This window comes from Chelonoidis abingdonii, chromosome 17 (genome assembly GCF_003597395.2).
Source record: "Chelonoidis abingdonii isolate Lonesome George chromosome 17, CheloAbing_2.0, whole genome shotgun sequence".
Classification (NCBI taxonomy): Eukaryota; Metazoa; Chordata; order Testudines; family Testudinidae; genus Chelonoidis; species Chelonoidis abingdonii.
This window is the reverse complement of record NC_133785.1, coordinates 18,518,180-18,536,116: the sequence shown is the minus strand read 5'-3', so window position 1 is coordinate 18,536,116 and position 17,937 is coordinate 18,518,180. Positions and strand designations below refer to the sequence as shown.

The following is a 17,937-nucleotide window of genomic DNA, read 5'->3' as shown; positions in this document are numbered from 1 at the left end:
TTCTGTGGTGGGGAAAGTGAACAATGTGAGGACAGGCTATTTGTTTCACTGGGAGAAATGTCTCCTTTGGAAAATTTCCACCAGCTCTGCTTCTATGTAGCGCTGGACCCAGATCTGATGGTTTTACTGGGGGGAATCTGAACTCTGCAACTAGGGCCCTATCTCTATAATGCGTAGCTCAAATCCCAACTCTGGAGTGTGCCAGCTGCCAGTGAAAAATGCTGTATAAGAGCTAGATGATTATATTTAAAAAGCAACAAAGAGTCCTGTGGCACCTTATAGACTAACAGACTACTGGAGCATGAGCTTTTGTGGGTAGTGGGTATTCACCCCTGGAAACTCATGCTCCAATACCTCTGATAGTCTATAAGGTGCCACAGGACTCATTGTTGCCTTTTACAGATCCCGACTAACAGGGCTCCCCCTTCTGCTATATGATGATATTTGTAGCTCTGCCTTGTGGTGCTAATAGCACCTCCCTTCTCCCAGAAACAGCCTTTTGTGTGCACAAATGACAAGAAGACGCTTTCCCCAGCAGCCAGCCTCTTAGCGGTAGTCGGGGGGCGCTTCTGCCGGAGAGCTTCTCATTGTGTGTTGAGGGAGGGTAAACTCCCCCCACCCACAGCTCCTGCCTCCCACGGAGCCTGGCCCGCAGGAGGGTCGCTCGTGAGCGCCCTCAGCAGGGCACCGGCCGGCACTCCCTCTAGGACCCGGGGGAAGCTGATCGCGGGCAGTGGCCGGAATGCAGCCCCTGCGCAACGCCTGAGATGTCTGAATAATTCCAGCTCTTGGGAACCTGGGGCATCCCGAGCAGCCGCCGCAGCCATGGAGGCGGGGTGAAGGTTTGCCCTTAGCGGCTGCAGGAGACGGAGCAAAGCCACTGCAGCTGGCGACTAGGAGCAAGGCAGTCTCTGGGCACGCTCCGCGGGCCAGCCCCCTTTGCCCCGGGAAGGAGGATGCACGCCGTGGCTTTGAGAGATGTGGCTGATTTTATGCAAGCCTCAGACCTGGGCTGCGTCTGGCAGGGCGGCTGCTGAGGCGGCTGCTGCTCTTGCCCAGCTTTGGGCTGGCTCCCTTTGTGCATTGATTGACCATTGAGAAGCTCCCCACCCCACCCCCTCCAGATCCCCTACCCTAGGCAGCCTGACAGTAGCCAGTCGAGCCCGGCGGGAGGAGGGGGTCGGGGGAAAGTTGCGGCTCAGCTGCGGCTGGTGGGGAGATGCAGGCTGAGGGTGACCTGCAGGGGGGAGAGGTGGTTGCTGTGTCCAGGAGGGGCAGAGCCCCGTGGGCAGGTGCAGAATCCAGGTCCAAGTGAAGAAGTGCAACGGACGGCACCATGAAGCTGCGGCTGCGCCAGGCCCTGGCGGTGCTGCTGGCCTGGGGTGAGTTGCCTTTGTTGCTTTGAGTTTAAAGTGATTTGTTTGCGGGAGAGCTAATGGAATCGCGGGGAGAAGCTGACACAATCACAGCAGAGTTCTGTCAGTTGCAGAAGAGTTACTCAATTAAAGCAGCTTGGACAAAGCCCTGGGAATAAACTAGTGGGGTCGATCCTGTCTGGGGACCAGTGGGGTGGACTAAATAGGACTTCTCTATCACTAGGGAGCAAAGTCTTGGGGAATAGATAGTAGGGACCAAACTGGTTCTGGTCCCCAGCACCTGGCGAAGTAAATGGCACCTCCCCTCTTGTCCCTTCTGTTACTGTATTTATTAAATAAAAGAATAACTCGCTGGGTGTGAATGTGAACATGTGGGGAGCAAAGAAACCAAAACCACTCTGATCTTCTGGTACTTCACCTCTAACAACCTGGGTAGCTCCCCAGAAGGGAACATGACTTGTTATTAGCGAGTAACCCCCCTCTTCTGTATGTTTCCCTAGAGTTTGGGTTATGTGCTAAATATTCACCGCAGTGTGTTCTTTACTTCTGTGCAGCTTTGAGATCTTTGCTGGGCAGGTTCTTCCCTCCCTAAACCATTAATTTTAGGGATATAAGATTACGCTCACCCTTTTATGTTTAGATTTTGTGACCCAAGTTTCGCTTCTATACTTTTTCCTTCATTTGATTTTATGAAGGGTGCATGTTCAATCCATGATAGTTGTAAGAATCATTTAATTATTATTATGCAGTGTGGGGATTTTTGGAGAGAGGGGGAATCGTTTGTTACTTGTATGTTCTAAAAGTTTATTTCTTAGGAAGAAGGTGTGTCAAGGCTGCTAAAAGTGTCTTTGGGCAGGGAAGGTGTATGCTACAATAAGCACTTGTCCAACTGAAGTAAACAAGATGGTGTTATTATGGAGAGGATGGAAATAGCTCTGAATGTAGCATGCTTTGTGCATGCCATGTAGAGCTGGGATTCCTGCATGCTGTTGTTTTCCCCAAGGGGGCTGTAGAGATGCCACTATTTTGTGCTGCACAAGAAAATCTTTATTTATGGGCTTTTTCAGTTTACCAACTACTGTGAAGTCACCAAAAAAAAAAAAAAAAAAGGAAGAGGGGACTGAAAAAAACCAAGTCCATTGGCCCCAAAGATCCTAATCTTGAAATTTGGAGAAGGGGTGGGACATTAATTAAAGCCGATTAAGCACATAAGTAATTATACTTAGACTGGTTATGAGGTCTGTGCTGCTATTTTTATATAATCTGCTTGGAGATGTTTTCAAACAAGGGGCCCCTCTCAAAGAACTCTGGGAAAGAGAGTTTTGCCTTTTAAAAGAAAATTAGTTTGAATTTTGGGGTAGTGCTATGAAAACAGAACTTTGGAATGGAGCATTAGAAGTGTAAGCCTTCTTTGTCTGGGGTCATTTGAGAGTAGCCAGGGTTGAAGGCATCTTATGCTGGATCTGGGAGCATCTCTCCCTGAGTATAATGATAGGCCAGTTTCATTAAAAGGTAGTTCGTTTGCACTAGATGATGCACTGCGGGGTCAGTAATATCCCACTTCCTGATGTCAGTCAATGGTACACCCTCAAAGCAGCCAATGGAGAGGTATTGACTGTAAGTGCTTCGGGGCAGGAACTGTCTTTTGATTCTTTGTATGCAGTGCCTAGCAAAATGAGGCCTGGACCTCTGGTTGAAGTCTCTTGGCACTACCATAACAGAAAGAATAGATATATTTTTAAATAATAAGGAGGTAAGAAGGTATAGGACAGGAAGGATCAGAGGGCCTATTTAGGGGACTAGTACCAACTCCCACCATGGTGCTGAATAATCAGTGATGTCCCAACTGCAAATACTTGTGATTTCTTCCTGCCCTCATAGTGGGTGGACATCCCTTCCCTTCACTTAATACAGTTCAAACCAAGCTGCAGCAATCATATGAGAATATGCTGTAAGGAACCTTCCTGCGCTGCTTGAAGGGAGATAGACAAGCTGCAACCTAGCAGTTCTTCTGTCTCTGATTTCTGATTCAGCTGTCTACCTCTGTGTGCTGGCCTCTGATTTGCAAATACAGCTCAGAGTGCATCATGGAGTGAGTGTGGAGCCCTGCACCACCAGAGATTCAGGGGTATCCCTAGTACTCTTAGCATCTTAAATCAGCAGAGCTCTGATGTGCAGGTAGGGATAAATGGGCAAATCTTTGCTGGTTGGCTGACTATGCAGTCCACCCCAGTTTATGGAGCGCTACTCATGGTGGTCCAGAAGTGATTATGTACCTTTTTGTCCCTATCCCAATTGGTGATATGATAGTGGTGGCAAAATAGGGAAGAGGGGCCCACCAGAGAGATTATATGGTGGGGTGGGAAATTCAGAAACCAAATGTGGTTTAAATTATGCCACCAGAGTGTGTGTTTGTTAGGAGGAGGAGGGATCCAGTGTCTAGCCCTCTTCCCACTGGGGTCATCCAGCTGTTACAGGATCAGGTCTTAGCCTATCTCCTAGTGAAAAGTTCTCTACAGCATAGAAAGCCACCACAACTGGGACCTCCTTGTTGTGCATATCTGCAGGAGACCCCAGCAGTGAATGAGAATGGATACAATGACCTGCTTATCCTTGGAGGGTAAGGTCAGGGGCAGCTCCAGGCACCAGCACAGCAAGCACGTGCCTGGAGCGGCAAGCCTTGGGGGGCGGTGTGACGGTTGGCGGTGTTTCTGCGAGAGGTCCGCCGGTCCTGCGGCTTTGGCGGCAATTTGACAGCAGGTATGCCAAAAGCGCGGGACTGGCAGATCACCTGCAGAACCACCGCCGAATCCGCGTGACCGGCGGACCTCCCGCAGAAACGCCACTGAAGGCTCCCTGACTGCCATGCTTGGGGAAGCAAAAAACACAGAGCCACCCTGGGTAAGGTAGGGAGGTCCCTGGAGGCAAGCAGTATGAGTGTGGGATGGTCGCCCTGCTGCTTCCCGGAAGCTGTCTTTTGGGCTGTAAAGCCAGCAACTTTCACCAACACTAACTAGACAATTATTATTTTAAAGCTACGTTCAGCCCTTGGGAGGTGGCGTTAAATGACGTCTGGTAGCTACAGGAGTTGGGCTACATCATACCAATATTAGGTGGAGACACATAGACTGGCGAAACCTTCCAAATTTCATTTCAGTTCTGGAAGGGCCTCTCTGCTGAGATGCAGGTTTGTAGCTTTACAGTAATCCTCCAGCTGACTGACAAAAAGGGGTTTGGTCCTTAGAACTCTCCCAATTGTACCTAGATAGTATGGGGGTGGAAGGAGACACCGAAAAGGGCACAACTTAGTACCAGCTGAATCCTTTCGCTAGTGAAACTGGTATTGTGGCAGGAGAGGGTCAGTGGGTGAACTCATTAGCCAGCTGCCTCTGGAGACCTGGATTCTTACCTAGTGTAGCGGTCAGAAGTGAAGAATGAGGAGTCTGCAGTGAGTCTGCATTGCAAAACTAGTGCATAGTTTTTCATGACTGGCAGTCCCAGCTGAGGAGAGGTTCAGGTCTGGGATAACTGGGGGTGATGCAGGACAGGAATGAGGTGTAGCAGGGGAGCCTCAGGACTGGAATAGGACGGGAGGCTGCAGGTCAGGAATGAGGTGGATTGATGGAGCTTCAGTTTGAGACTCCGGGGCTGAGATAGTATCTTGGCTGCTGCAGATTATGTTTAAGGTACACTGGCTGAGCTCTGGGACGGTGGCAAGTCAGAATTGAGGTCCACTGTCAGATCTGGCAGGTGGTCAGCATGCCATTTACCTGAGCATTGCCTTACTCTAGCCAGTTATCTAAGACCTTTGCTTTCATGAATAGTAAATGTATGAGATTAAGAGAAAAACATCTCCCTCCTCCTCCCCATATCACCCCAGGTGTCTGTCTGCATGTGGCTGTGGGAATGCCAGGCTCTATTAGATAACTTTTTCCCCTCCGTCTGTCCGCTTAGACAATTCCTTGTTAGTACTGTATAAATGAACCCATGCCTAGGGAGTATAAATCAGGATGGATGAAAATTCCCTGCAGTCAATTTTTCCTTTGCCTCTTCAGTAACATAAGGAAATGTTCACTTAATTATAGGCATCAGGGGTTGAAATAATTACATGGAGACCTCGAAGGGAAGCTCCAGGCGACAGGCTGCAGATCAGAATACATAAAAGTTTTCCCTCTGCTCAAAGTGGGAGGCAGCTCTAGAGTATTGCGCATAAAATAAGCCAAGGGTAGCAACAAAGCATGCTAGACTGCAGAGTACAGTGTGAGGGGGGTGAAGGGTGAAGGTGCACTGGGGCCTGCTGCTGGCGACTGTGTGAATTTGCTGCCAGTTCTCATTGGTTATTTAAACACATAATCCCAAAAGAATGGAGACAAGCTATTTGTCACCCACACGAGTGCAGCCTGGGCAGAAGCACAACGGAGGCAAAGCAAACACACGCAGCCATTTGTTTATGGGGTAGGGATGCTGGCAAGACAGTTGTGCCCTGCTTAGCTAGGATCAGACCCGTGCTGTTCACTTCCCTGGTTAAACCTAGTTGTTGGCAGGATTCAGGCATGGATTCCTTGGTGAGGGGAGAGAGAGAGAGAGAGAGTGTGTGTGTGTGTGTGTGTGTGTGTGTCCCTTAACATGACAAGTACAACCAAGCCTGGTTACACCACTGTCTTCATTTGCTCCTGTCAATTTTGTAGTCTACCATGGAACGAACAGTGTTTTAAATGGTGTCCTCAAGCTACGCTGAACCCTTGAACATGTCCAGAGGTTTAGCCCAGTTAAGGAATATGGATGAGGTCCTGACTAAACTACAGCATGAAACTGTTGAAATTCGATCCTGTGACTTGGATATAAATATAGTAGAGGGGCCCAGACCAGTGCATCATCTAACAGAAGGAAGTCCGGAAGACCCTTTGTACGCACGGGCTGGAACTGAATTTAACTGCTGTGTTTAAGCTTAGTTGTGGCAAAATCAGTGTAAACACCATTTGGCCGACTGTGCTGATGGGGCCTCTAACATAGTTTGGGTAGCGTGTTTCTTAGAAACCTGTTCCTCTGTGCTCTGGTCAGGGAGCCCTGTCTCTGCAACAGCTATGCTGTTGGAGCCAATAATGCAACTTTATTTGGTACACCTCAGATCCTGTAATACTTTGAGGGGTTATGCAGTAAACTGGGAGAAAAAAATAAGAGGCAAGGGCAAAGAGAGATTTTTCAGCTGATAGTGGAAACGCCCTGGAATGGTGATGGAACAGAAGGATCTGTCGGGCTTTCCCAGACAGAGGGAGATGCAGAAGGAAGATGGTGAAAAGGCAGCTACTAGATGAATGGAAGGAGCAGGAAGGGGAGGGAAACCAGGTCCGTGGGGATTTGAAAACAAGGAGAGTAATCCTGATCTAGATCCTGGAATGAATGGAGTGGAGGAGGGAGGCGAGGTGGGTTTGTTTGATGCTGGTGGATGGGATGAGTTTTCACTGTATGTGTGAGGAGGCATTGGGCAATGGTCTGCTCAGCATCAGGATCCTCCTGGCATCGTGACACATGCTGATGATGGGCGCATTCCCTACCTTTCATAGTTGGTCAGTGTTAAGGACCTGGCCTTTCAGAAGTGCTTTGCGTCTGTATTGCTGATTGAAAATTGCAACCAGTTGAGGTCAATGTGAGCGGGGGGTGGGTGGGTGCTTGGCAACTCTGAAAATCAGACCCCAAGATCAGGGCCGCATGGTTCTGAGGCGAAGTAGCCTTGCCCAAGGGGAGGCAATTTCCAGCAGTGCCTGAGCAGAACCAGTTTCCACGTGTAGGCCTAGATTCTCTCCTGCATCCTTCCTGAAACAGCACTGGTGCTACCATCTGGTGTGCACTTCTTTGTTAACTGTGCCCCCCCCCCATCCTTTCCAGCATTCCAAGGTTGTCTTAGTGCAAGAGCACCCATCTTGCTTGGTTTGGTGGCTCTGGTGTGGGGAAGGAGCATGATGGTACAGGTTTACCCCTTCCCATAGAGCTCCTGCATCCTCTATAACTCGCCAACCACAAAGACCTGTTAGGCCACATCTTGCCCATCCCTCTCCAGTCAATGGAGAACTGTTCCCAGGACGAGTGATTAAACTACCACCACCACCACAGCCTCCCCACACACATACATGCATCGCAGTAGCCCAGAAAACATACTGGGGCCCAGGGAAGATAAGGTATATTAAGTGTGGTAAGGGACCTGTGTGCTCACCCCTTGGACTGTGCCAGAGGGGTGAGCTGTGGAAAGCTGTGTTTTCCGAAACCCTAATTAGAAGTGATAGCTCCCCTAGGCTTCCTAATCCAGCATTCAATTTAAAATGTTCCACTAGTAAATGAGAGCAACACAGCAAGGGGGAAGGATAGAGTGAGGGGAGGAGAAGGGGAATCTTGTAGGGGGAAGGAGCAGAGGTCAGATAATCTGTAACAATGAGCACACATCAGGCCGATTAACGCTGGCTGGGGTCTGAGCCTCTCATATGTTTCTTAGTGCAAGTCATTGAGTTTCCATGGGGCTGATGCTGATGCAGATGATAGAGGGGAGCATCTGAGAGTAGCGTCATATTCCTTCTTCTCTTTCTCCACCATCAGTACCTGGGATCAGAATTATCCTTGTGATTTCTCAGTTAGTTTTCATTCTGTGTTTCATGCTGCTTTAAAGAACCCAGATAATAGCCGGGCACTGAGCAGAGACAATAGCTGGTTGTCGTAAGTTTTAGCATTAATTCCAGATCCGTTTCCCTCCTCAGCTCTCTGTGCCCACACCTCCCTCCTCTCTTAATGCCGTTGGGCCTCGCTCCCTCAGCTATTCCAGACTACTCAGTGTTTTTGGATTGGAGGGGGAGGGGACATCACTGGCAGATGCTTCCCTCCGCCAGTCATTGTGCTCCTGTCCTAACTGATTATCAGTAAGTGACCCTTTCCTGACCCTGCTAACCTGATAAATCACATTTGCTGGGCAAACCCTTGGACCCGTTTGGGGTAAAGCTTGAAATGGAAGCCGGACAGCAGCAGGACCAAACTCGGCTGGAACCCTGAATACTCCATTTCCCTTCACTGTGTCATGGCTGCCCTCTTTCTGGTTGGGGACAACTTGAGACCCTCCTGACCCTCTCTGGTGCCCATCACACACTCATTTGGGAGGCTGTTGTACAGAATCTGCCAGTCAGGGGCATACCCCCATGGAAGAAACCAGTGTGTCCTGGCTAACGCTCCCCACTTGATCTCTTCGGCAGTCATGGTATTTTGTTTGCTTGTGTGTGTTGTTCTCCTATCAGCTGATCTATATTTAAAGTACCATGTCAGAAAACTGACTCCAAATGGAAATCATTTGTTCCCCCTTTGCTCTCCAAAGGAGTCTGGCTTAGGAACAGCCTTGTTGGATGTTGGATCTCCACTCCAGTCATTGATCCATTTCCTTCCAGGTATGCTCCTGCTTCTGCTTTGAGTCATCCATTACCTGTCTTGACAACTGCCATAGGCCTCCCTATGAGGCACTTGGGAGAATGTGAGGGGAGTGTCAATAAAGATTCCAAGGAGACATCCTGGGCCTGATTCTCCGGGTCCCTGCCCCTTGTGTTCCCCTTTCAACTGTGCAAAGTGGATGTAAGGCATTCCGATGCATGTGAGTGGGGTGGTAGCATTTTCTATTCACTGTGCACAAGTGTAAATGAATGCATGAAATGCAGGATAGCAGAGAACTAGGCTGCGAGTGTGTGCCAGGACTCGGAGGTGTCCTGAGTCCTGGCCCTCCATCTCACCCCTCTGTGACACTATTACAAAAGTGAACACCGTGCAACAGACCCTGGGCTTTCCCAGGGACTAATGCAACTACTTGGTCTTTCACCTGATGCTGGATGAAGTCACTTCTCTTGCTGCCATACTCTCTGACAGACCCAGAGGCACACTTCCATTTGGGAGATGTCCCTAGAGAGAGTGGGTGGTGCCCACATGAACCATCTCTGCTGACAGCTCACTCTAGAGTTTGAGACAAAGTAATTTCATCTTGCGCTGAGGGTAGTGGAACTCTGGGCTCAGCAGAATTTGAACTTTATTATTTGGTAAATTTTACAGTTAAGATCAGTGATAACAATTGGAAGAAAAGGTTAAAAGTAAACAATATTTACACATTTTCACAGTTTCACAGCAGAGCTATGGGGAGCACCTGGCATGGATGCGGGGCCAAGAGAGCAGGGCCGCAGGGGGCTTGCTGTGGGGCTGATGACACCAGATTCCTGCAGGTGCAAGTTTCAGAGCAGGCTATGGCCCTGGTGGGGCAGAGCAGAAACCCTCCCTGCCTAGGACTGTGAGGAGGAGGGCAAGTCCCTGGCCATGAGGGAGACCATCCTGTCACTGAATGGCTCCGGCCCAGGGACAGCCCTACACTCCTAGCTGTTTAATGAGTAAATGGGGCCGTGACAGTGGGGCTGCAGAGGGTCCCCTGTGTGGCCATGGGGCCTGGATACCAGATCTCGAGGGCACCAAAGGCAAGGGAGGCTGCACTCGCTGGCTGCTGTCGATGGATATTTTGTTCATTGGTTTCTGTGTAGGGTGACCGTATGTCCCATTTTGGCCAGGACAGTCCCCTTTCTAGCCCTGTTCCGGTTGTCCCGACTTCTTTGGCGAAACTGGGCATTTGTCCTGGTTGCTCTTGGCAATTGATCCTCATGCACAGTTTTGCCAAAAAAGTGTGGTGCGACCCCTAGCAGGGAGTGGAGGAACATGTTGGGGAGAGTGGAGCAAGCAGCAACGCTAGCCCTGCGCAGGAGAGAGGGCTCAGGAGAGTGGCTTGGGCTGGGCCAGGCGGGCAGTGGGAGGGCTCGGGCTGGCCTCGCATGCGGGGTGGTGGTGGGGGAGAGGGAGTCCTAGGGCTGGCCCAGGGTGGGTGGCAGGGGGACTCCAGCCAGCCCTGCAGGCATGTGGCAAGGGGGTTCAGGAAGGGGAGGGGGACCTCAGGTCAGCCCCACGTGGGTGGTAAGGAGGGCTGGGGGGAGGCTTGTGCAGGGGGCAGGGGGCCTCAGGCTGGCCCTGTGCAGTGTCCCATTTTCCTTTTGGGAAAATACAATCACCCTATTTCTGTGTGTCAGGTAAAGTCGATGTTTACCAACTACTGATGATTTTAATCAGATCCTGTCTAGCCTAGTTATAGCCACCGATGTCTATCTGCCACCACCATTTTGCTGTAGCAGAAGTAACGGGGAAGGGTAGAAATGCTCTACTCCAAATAAATAGCAGCCATTTTTGTGGGACTTACGGAAAAAAGGAGCTATGCTTTCCTCTTCTTGGTATTGCCCCAGCATACCACGTGTGTAGCAGGGTAGGCCTTCCTGGGCATTAGAGATAGCAAGGGTAGCCTTGTGGTTAAGTCACTGCTTGGGGATTCAGAAGATCAGGGTACCTTTCCCAGTTCTGCCACACACTCACTGCATTACCTTGGGCGTGTTGTGGCACCTCTGCTCCCTCACCTCTGTAACTGGGGAAATAACACTCCCTTTCTCCCACTCTGTGTCTGTCTTGTCCATTTAGGTTGTTAGCTCTTTGGGGGCAGGGATTGTTTTTTACTGTGCGTGTGTACAGTTCCTAGCACAGTGGGATACCTTTCTCAGCTGGGGCCTGAAGGTGCTACTCTAATATCCATAATAAATTATCAGCTGTTTTTGCATGAGAACAAGAAAATCCTGAACAAAATTGTGTCAGTTTAAGCTCTTTAGAAGTGGAGAAGGGGCAAGCACTCCTGTAGAGCTGAACCTGTGAAATCATTGCCTGTCAGGGACTATCCCATGCGTGGGCTTCTGCTGCAAAGCTCAGGATGTCTCAGTCCCATTGAGTGACTCAGCCACATGCCGATGAGTTTGCCCATCCCTTGGGATGCCTGGAAAAGTGTCTCCACTGGCTGCATTATGCTGCAGTAACTTTCCTTTCCATAATGCAGTTGTTTCTATCAGAGTTTCTTTCCATTTATCTGTGCTGGACTGAGCTGATCTTGTCTTAGATCAATAGGACAAAATTAGCAAAACCAAGCAGCACTTGGGGACAGGTGGGAGGAGAAAATAAATATTTCCTACAGCAGTAGTGAAAACACTCTTGAGGCCAAACACAGGCAGCATGCTTGAGAAATGCAGCCTGTCATTCCCAAGTTTCCCAGCAACAATGGCAAGTGATTTCTTTCTAGAGCTCTGTACGGGAGTGGGAAGGGTGGTCTGAGCATTCAGCTGGGAATTGGAAACTTCTGGCTTCTGTAGCTGACTCTGTGTATGACCAGGGGCAAGTCACCTGTGTTTCTAGGAGCTTGTAGCGAGGGGGCCCCCCTTCCCCACGCTCCTGAAGGGAATAGGCCAGAAAACCTGCGGCCCCGGGCGGAGGCCTGGCCGCCTATCCCCGCCCCCCGGAAGTCAAGGGGCGGGACCGGAAGTTCAAGGCCCCCTCCGCCTGTCCCCGCCCCCAGGAAGTCAAGGGGGGGGACAGGAAGTATAAAGGACAGGCCCCAGCCCTCAGTTAGGAGGAGGCTGCCAGAGAAGGCAGATGCTGAGGCCCGAGCTCCCGCTGGGTCTGGCTTACCCCATGCCCAGTATCCGGAGGGGTACTGGCCTGACCTCCCCTGGGGCCAGTACCCAGAGAGGCCGGCTGAGCCCTCTGACGCTCGGCCTGTGGAGGACTGGACTGGACCGCCCGAGCCCCGGTACCCTGAGGAGTGGACCGGACCTCCCGCCGCCGAGCCTGCTGAGGAACCCATGATTTGGGACCCCCCGGACGATGCTGGCGAAGGGCAGGTACCCAGTGAGGGGGAGGTTGGAAATGGCCCGGGGGCAGCCGACTCCCGTCTGGCTGCAGACTCGCCTGAGCCCATGTCAGTGTGTTTCGGTCAGGATCCCCCACTGACCGTCAGCGGCACTGACCGCTGCTAGGGCCCCGGGCTGGAGCACAGTGGAGTGGGAGGGCCTGCGTTCCCCTGCCACCCCTTTAAGGGTGGCAGACTCCCCCTCCCTTTTGCCTGAGGAGACCATCTACAGTGGTTGCCTGTTGCTCAGCCCTGCTGCAAGGCCTGAGCCTAACTGTGTGTGTTGCCCCGCCCTGTCCAAGGGCCTGGGCTTATATAGACTCCTGGCTTCGTGCCCAGCCCGACTGACAGAGCCGGAGCCTCCTACTAACTATTGTCGGCCCCCTCAGCACCCCAGCAAGGGACGGGCCCCAGGCCGACGGACTGCAGTGAGCCGGCGCGGCTCCCCTCCAACACCCGCCCCCCCATGTAGGAGGGTTGAGCCCCGGTCACGCCCGACTACAGAGCTCCTTAGATCAAAGTATAGTCTCTCATTAGCTAGTACATGATTCTGGGCTTCATTGATCCCATGTGCACTAGATGTGTATTCATATAGCACTGGCTAAAGGCCCAGAGTCCTGTCCCAGGATGCACTGGGCTCAGTGGATGGAATTTTGGGGCGGGACTGGCCCTGTCTTTGGTTGTTCCATAGATCTGATCTGAAATCCAGAGGGAATATCCCCAGGTGTTACATCCTCTGTGCCTCAGATTCCCTGTAAGTAAATGGGGATAATACTTAACCACTTCCCAAAGCTCTAGTGATGATTAATTAACTAGATGGTTGTGAAGTGCTTGGAATATGACCATCACTATAGACAGGCTGAGTCTGTATTTAAAAGTATGAAAGAGAAACTGACAAGGTCCCATGTTGGATATGTTCTTCTGTCTTAAATCTGAGAGCATCTTGGTCCCTGTGTACAGTGCCTCCACAAAAGCTTTGTTCCATGTAGGTACAGTGAATGGCAGTTAAACCTCCACTCCCCAGGTGTTTCAAAATAGAAAGGTCACTCATTCGGTTACGGGGAAGAGCCCCTTGCCTCTGTTCCTGTAGGGAAGAGCTGAGCTTCTGTAGAGGGCTGTAGCAGTGAGCGAGAGAGCTGTGTAAAGCTCATGTGAATGAGTTGAATTATATGTGTAACATGCCCCTGCAACATAGTGTGTTCCTAGGAGAGAGAGAGAATATATATATAGAGAGAGAGAGAGAGAGAGGGAGAGTGAGTCAGTCCTGGGGTGAAATCCTGGCCCTACTGAAGTCAATGGAAAAACTCCCATAGACTTCATTGGAGCCAGGATTTTACTCTGAGTATTTAAAATTCTGCCTCCTCTCCAGGAAGGGTGTTTAACAAGAATTCAGTGTTTGTCGATCGATTTCAGCCTGCAAGGCAGGGCGTCCCCTGATTACTTATTTATTTAGTCATTGACTACAGTGTGCCACAAGCCCTGCAGACAAATGAAACAGCCATGTTCCGTTCCCTGAATACCTCCCAGTCTAATGGTAGTTACAGCACAAGTATCAGAGGGGTAGCCGTGTTAGTCTGGATCTGTAAAAGCAGCAGAGAATCCTGTGGCACCTTATAGACTGACAGACGTTTTGGAGCATGAGCTTTCGTGGGTGAATACCCACTTCGTCAGAGTCTGCTGCAGTTACAGCACAGCAGCTGATACAAGCAATTGGGATGGCGAAAAGGAAGGGGAAGGTTACAGTCATAAGGTCATGCAGTTACTTTGGTTTGTTGTATACATCTTCTGGGGGACCCACCAGTATAGGTATACACACATGCAGAGGATGTGTCTCTCTCACCCCCACAGAGTCAATAATGACTGGTATCTTCTCTAACCTGTTGTGTTGAAGGTAGTTATCTCATCTTCAGAGTACTGGGCACTTCTTAGCCTGGTTAGAAGATTCCACCGACACCGAGTCCCTTCAGGACAAATGGAATTTTTAAGATTCCAGGACTGCAGGTTTATATCTGACCGGAGATGCTTCTGTGCTGAATAAAGAGCAGGCAGGGGCACACTTTGGTGGGGCTGGGCAGTAAGTGAATGTGCATTAACAACTGTTCCCTCGAGAGGGTGGCTTAGCAGGGTAAGCCCCAGGCTGGTAATGTCTAGAACCACAGGTTCAACACTGGGTCAGCTCAGCCATTCATCCTTCTCATACATAACTGAGCTTTGTGCAGTTGAGGGAAGATCTTAAAACTGTCAGTCTCTGTAACATGCACCAAGATGCCCTGGCTAAAGTTGGAACCTTTGGATAAAATGTTCCCTCCCCATCCTTCCGGCTGTTCAAAGTGGTTATGCAATCTGCCCTCAAGGTGGTACATTTCAGAGGTGCTGTCTCTGTGCAGCATGGGAAGCCCTTTGAGACAGGGGACCCTATAGGGATGTAACATATGGTGGTATTATTTAGAAAATGGGTGGGACTGCAGAAGCAATCTAGCTTATGTTTCCAACCTGCCTAGGTTATCGGACAACCACCACATGGGGCTCTGAACTTGATGGCTGCATCAGCCTCTCTTCAGATCCATTGGCCCAAGACAAACTGCGTTGCACATTTATCCCTTCCTCTCTGCTTATTTGTCATTTAGCATAAATCTGACTTAAAACGAGCATAGAAAAACCAAACACACAAGCTCCCAGAACATGAGCCTTCTTATGGGCTGAGAATTTTGAATGTTGCCACTCCAATCATGCAGTGTAGTCAAAGCCATATTGGTCCCGGGATATTGGAGAGACAAGGTGGGCGAGGTAATATCTGTTATTGGACCAATGTCTGTTGGTGAAAGAGACAAGCTTTTGAGCCACACAGAGTTGTCTTCGGGTCCACTGCAGTCAGGCAACTTTGGCCCCAGCCACACTGCGTCTGATAAATTCAGTGGGGCCAAATCCTCAGCTGGGGTAGATTGGCCTAGTTCCCTTGAAGTCCATGGAGCTCTGCGGGGGTAAGTGCCTGGGGCATCACTGACCTCAGCAGGGTGACACTGCTCTATACTAGCTGAGTCTGGAGGTGAACTTGTATCTGTGTAGCTTCTTGTGTATGTTTATTCAACAGTTATGATTGTTTTTGTCCTAAGCTAACAGTGTCCTCAGCCTGCAAGGTGTGTGTGTGTGGATATTTTAGAGACTGCATCAGGAAGCTAGATGGGCTGATCTGGTTTGGCAGGAGGCAGGTTACTGGGTTAGATGGTCTTGGTCTGACCCAGTACAGCTGTGCCTGGAGCAACGGAACCTGTGGCCAGATCAAAACCCCTATATCTCATTTAATCAGTTCCCACTACTGCCTCTCGCTGTTATTCTGACATGGGTCTCCTTGTCATTGTGTAGGGACCTTGTGCATCTGTCTTGTTTCATGTGAGGAGCCTACCGCTGAGGGTCTCACTTCAACCTCCTTGGTGGAGTTTACAATGATGTCCCATCCGGAGCTACTGGATTCCAGTGAGCAAAGCAACCTGGAGGCCACAGAGCCTGACCCTGTCCTCGGTACCCTGCATGCCTCTGCGGGATCAGGCTTTGCCAGTGAGGAGAATGAGGAGTCCAAGATCCTACAGCCCCCCCAGTACTTCTGGGAAGATGGGGGAGAGCTCAACGATTCCAGCCTGGATCTGGGACCAGCAACAGGTAGGTTATTTTTATCTCTTTCTTCCCTTCCTTCCTCTCGGGGAGACTCTGTTCTCTTCCCTTGACACGATTCTTGCTAAGAGGAGCTGGGATTAAGCATCAACTCTGTTATCTCACCTCAGTGTCTGATGTGTCCCTAGGGAACCCTGGGCACGGGCGGATATTACAAAACAAGGTACATCTGGATCATTATTCACAAGCTGAGGAAGTAATCACCTTTATCTCTGTCTCTTGCTCACCTCATCCTCCGCCTTTCTGTCTCTGTCCTCTTATTCTCCCTTTAACACCTTTCTCTCTTTTCCCTTGCCACTGTGAACTAAACTAAGTGCAGTCTAGTCCTCTGAGCATAAACCTTGAAGAATCCAGGCAGGGCCCTGGGTTTGAGTCCCAGCTGAACTCACTAGGCCCAATTCTAAGCCTTGACTTCAATAGTAGTATGGCCAACAGGATCTGGCTGGCTGAGTCCTGTCAAGTAACTCAACCAACTTTCTTGGGGAGCCTGTCAGACTAGCTGGAAAACTGGGACAAAAAGCAAGGACCCTCTCACTGTAACTGGGTGCCATGTCTGAGCTGAACTTCCTCTGGAGAATGTAATATACACAGTCTTTCCTACTTCCCTCCCATATCAGACCCACCGGAACCCACTGCTGTGCCTGGGCTGAGCCTCCCCTAGAGAACATAAATCTATACACGCCACCCTCTTCCTCCCAGGCCCACTGGAACCCACTGCTGCATCTAAGCTGAGCTTCCTCTCTGTTGACAGTGCAAAAATCAAGCTGAAACTAACCCGCCTGTATTTGTCTACGTAAATATGGCTCCTGCTTTAGCCCCCTCCTCAATCTGGCTGAGCTTCTTAGCAGAAGACGACTTAACTTTCGAGACGTCCACTGGGAGAGGGACGGGATAGGGAGGGTGAGTGTTTTGCAGGCTTTCCTATAGCTTATGAGATTATCCCACATGATCCTGCTCTAAATTCCAGGCTGGGTATGTTTAAACACAGTGCAGGAGACTGACCTTCAGCCCGATCCCTTCTGCCCTCCACCACATCTTGTGTCATCAACTCTTTCTCAGCAGGCACTTTCCTGGGTTGATTGAGGTCTGGAATTAGAAAGCTGAAGTATTTCTAGTCTTCTCTTTGCACTGATTCCTCTGACCCTACAAAGACCTGCACTCCTACTGGGATGAGGATAGAGCAAGCAGCAGCAGCAATCTAATTTACAGTGGTACAACACATTTTTGCCTGTGCACACACGTGCTCATACTTTTGCTCTTGCATGCTCTGTACTAGACTGTGTGCTCCTTGGGGCATGGATGTCATTGACTTAGGACTTGAAATCACCATCAGCAGCGGCTCCAGGCACCAGCACTCCAAGAACGTGCCTGGGGCGGCAAGCCACGGGGGGCAGCCTGCTGGTCACCATGAGGGCGGCAGTCAGGCTACCTTCAGCAGCATGCCTGCAGGAGGTCCGCCAGTCCCGCGGATTTGGAGTATCCACCGCCAAATTGCCGCCGAATCCGCGGGACCGGGGACTTCCCGCAGGCGCGCTGCCAAAGGGAGCCTGCCTGCCGTGCTTGGGACAGCAAAAAAGCTAGAGCCGCCCCTGATCACCATGCTCACTAATTGTGCTCTGTACACATCCTAGTTACACTCACAGTGACACACACAGAATCACAGGCACTCTTACACATTACACACTGTACATGCGCACTCCCCCTCTGACACTCATGTGGATCATGCAGATGCTCCTCACGCACCTGCGTTCATAGTGAGATACACAAGTTTACACTCGCCACCCATCTCTTGTATGCTCAGCCACTAGCCTCTCACATGTATAGAGAACACACTTCGTCATCACTCAGAAGCACTTCCACATGCATGTAAGCACGCACAATAGCTTCACACACACACACCCCTCACTCCCATTGGCTTGTACATCTAGCCAAAGAATCTCACCTCCTCATCACACTTGCACATTAACAGCAATAAACACAGAGCACCAAAAACAGCCTTATCCCATGCACACACTCATCATGCAGAGCACACCTGCCTCTTCCCACTCTCGCACACACAGTCTCTCACACGCTCTCTCTTTGCTCTCCTTTACACACACATGTCCTTATCGACTCACC

At 50.4% G+C, this 17,937-nt stretch overlaps 1 protein-coding gene across 2 annotated transcripts in view; it reads left to right on the top strand.

The window, feature by feature from the left end:
* Window positions 1-615: 615 nt before the first annotated feature.
* Window positions 616-17,937, top strand: part of PODXL2 (podocalyxin like 2) — a 41,907-nt gene continuing 24,585 nt past the window's right edge. The window contains exons 1-2 of one of the 2 annotated variants that reach the window (XM_032802742.2): window positions 616-1,382; window positions 15,514-15,807. In XM_032802742.2, the coding sequence (XP_032658633.1) occupies window positions 1,337-1,382; window positions 15,514-15,807 (340 nt within the window). In that variant the 5' untranslated portion in view covers window positions 616-1,336. The remainder of the gene's footprint in view (window positions 1,383-15,513; window positions 15,808-17,937) is intronic. The other variant, XM_075073174.1, reaches the window with a different exon arrangement.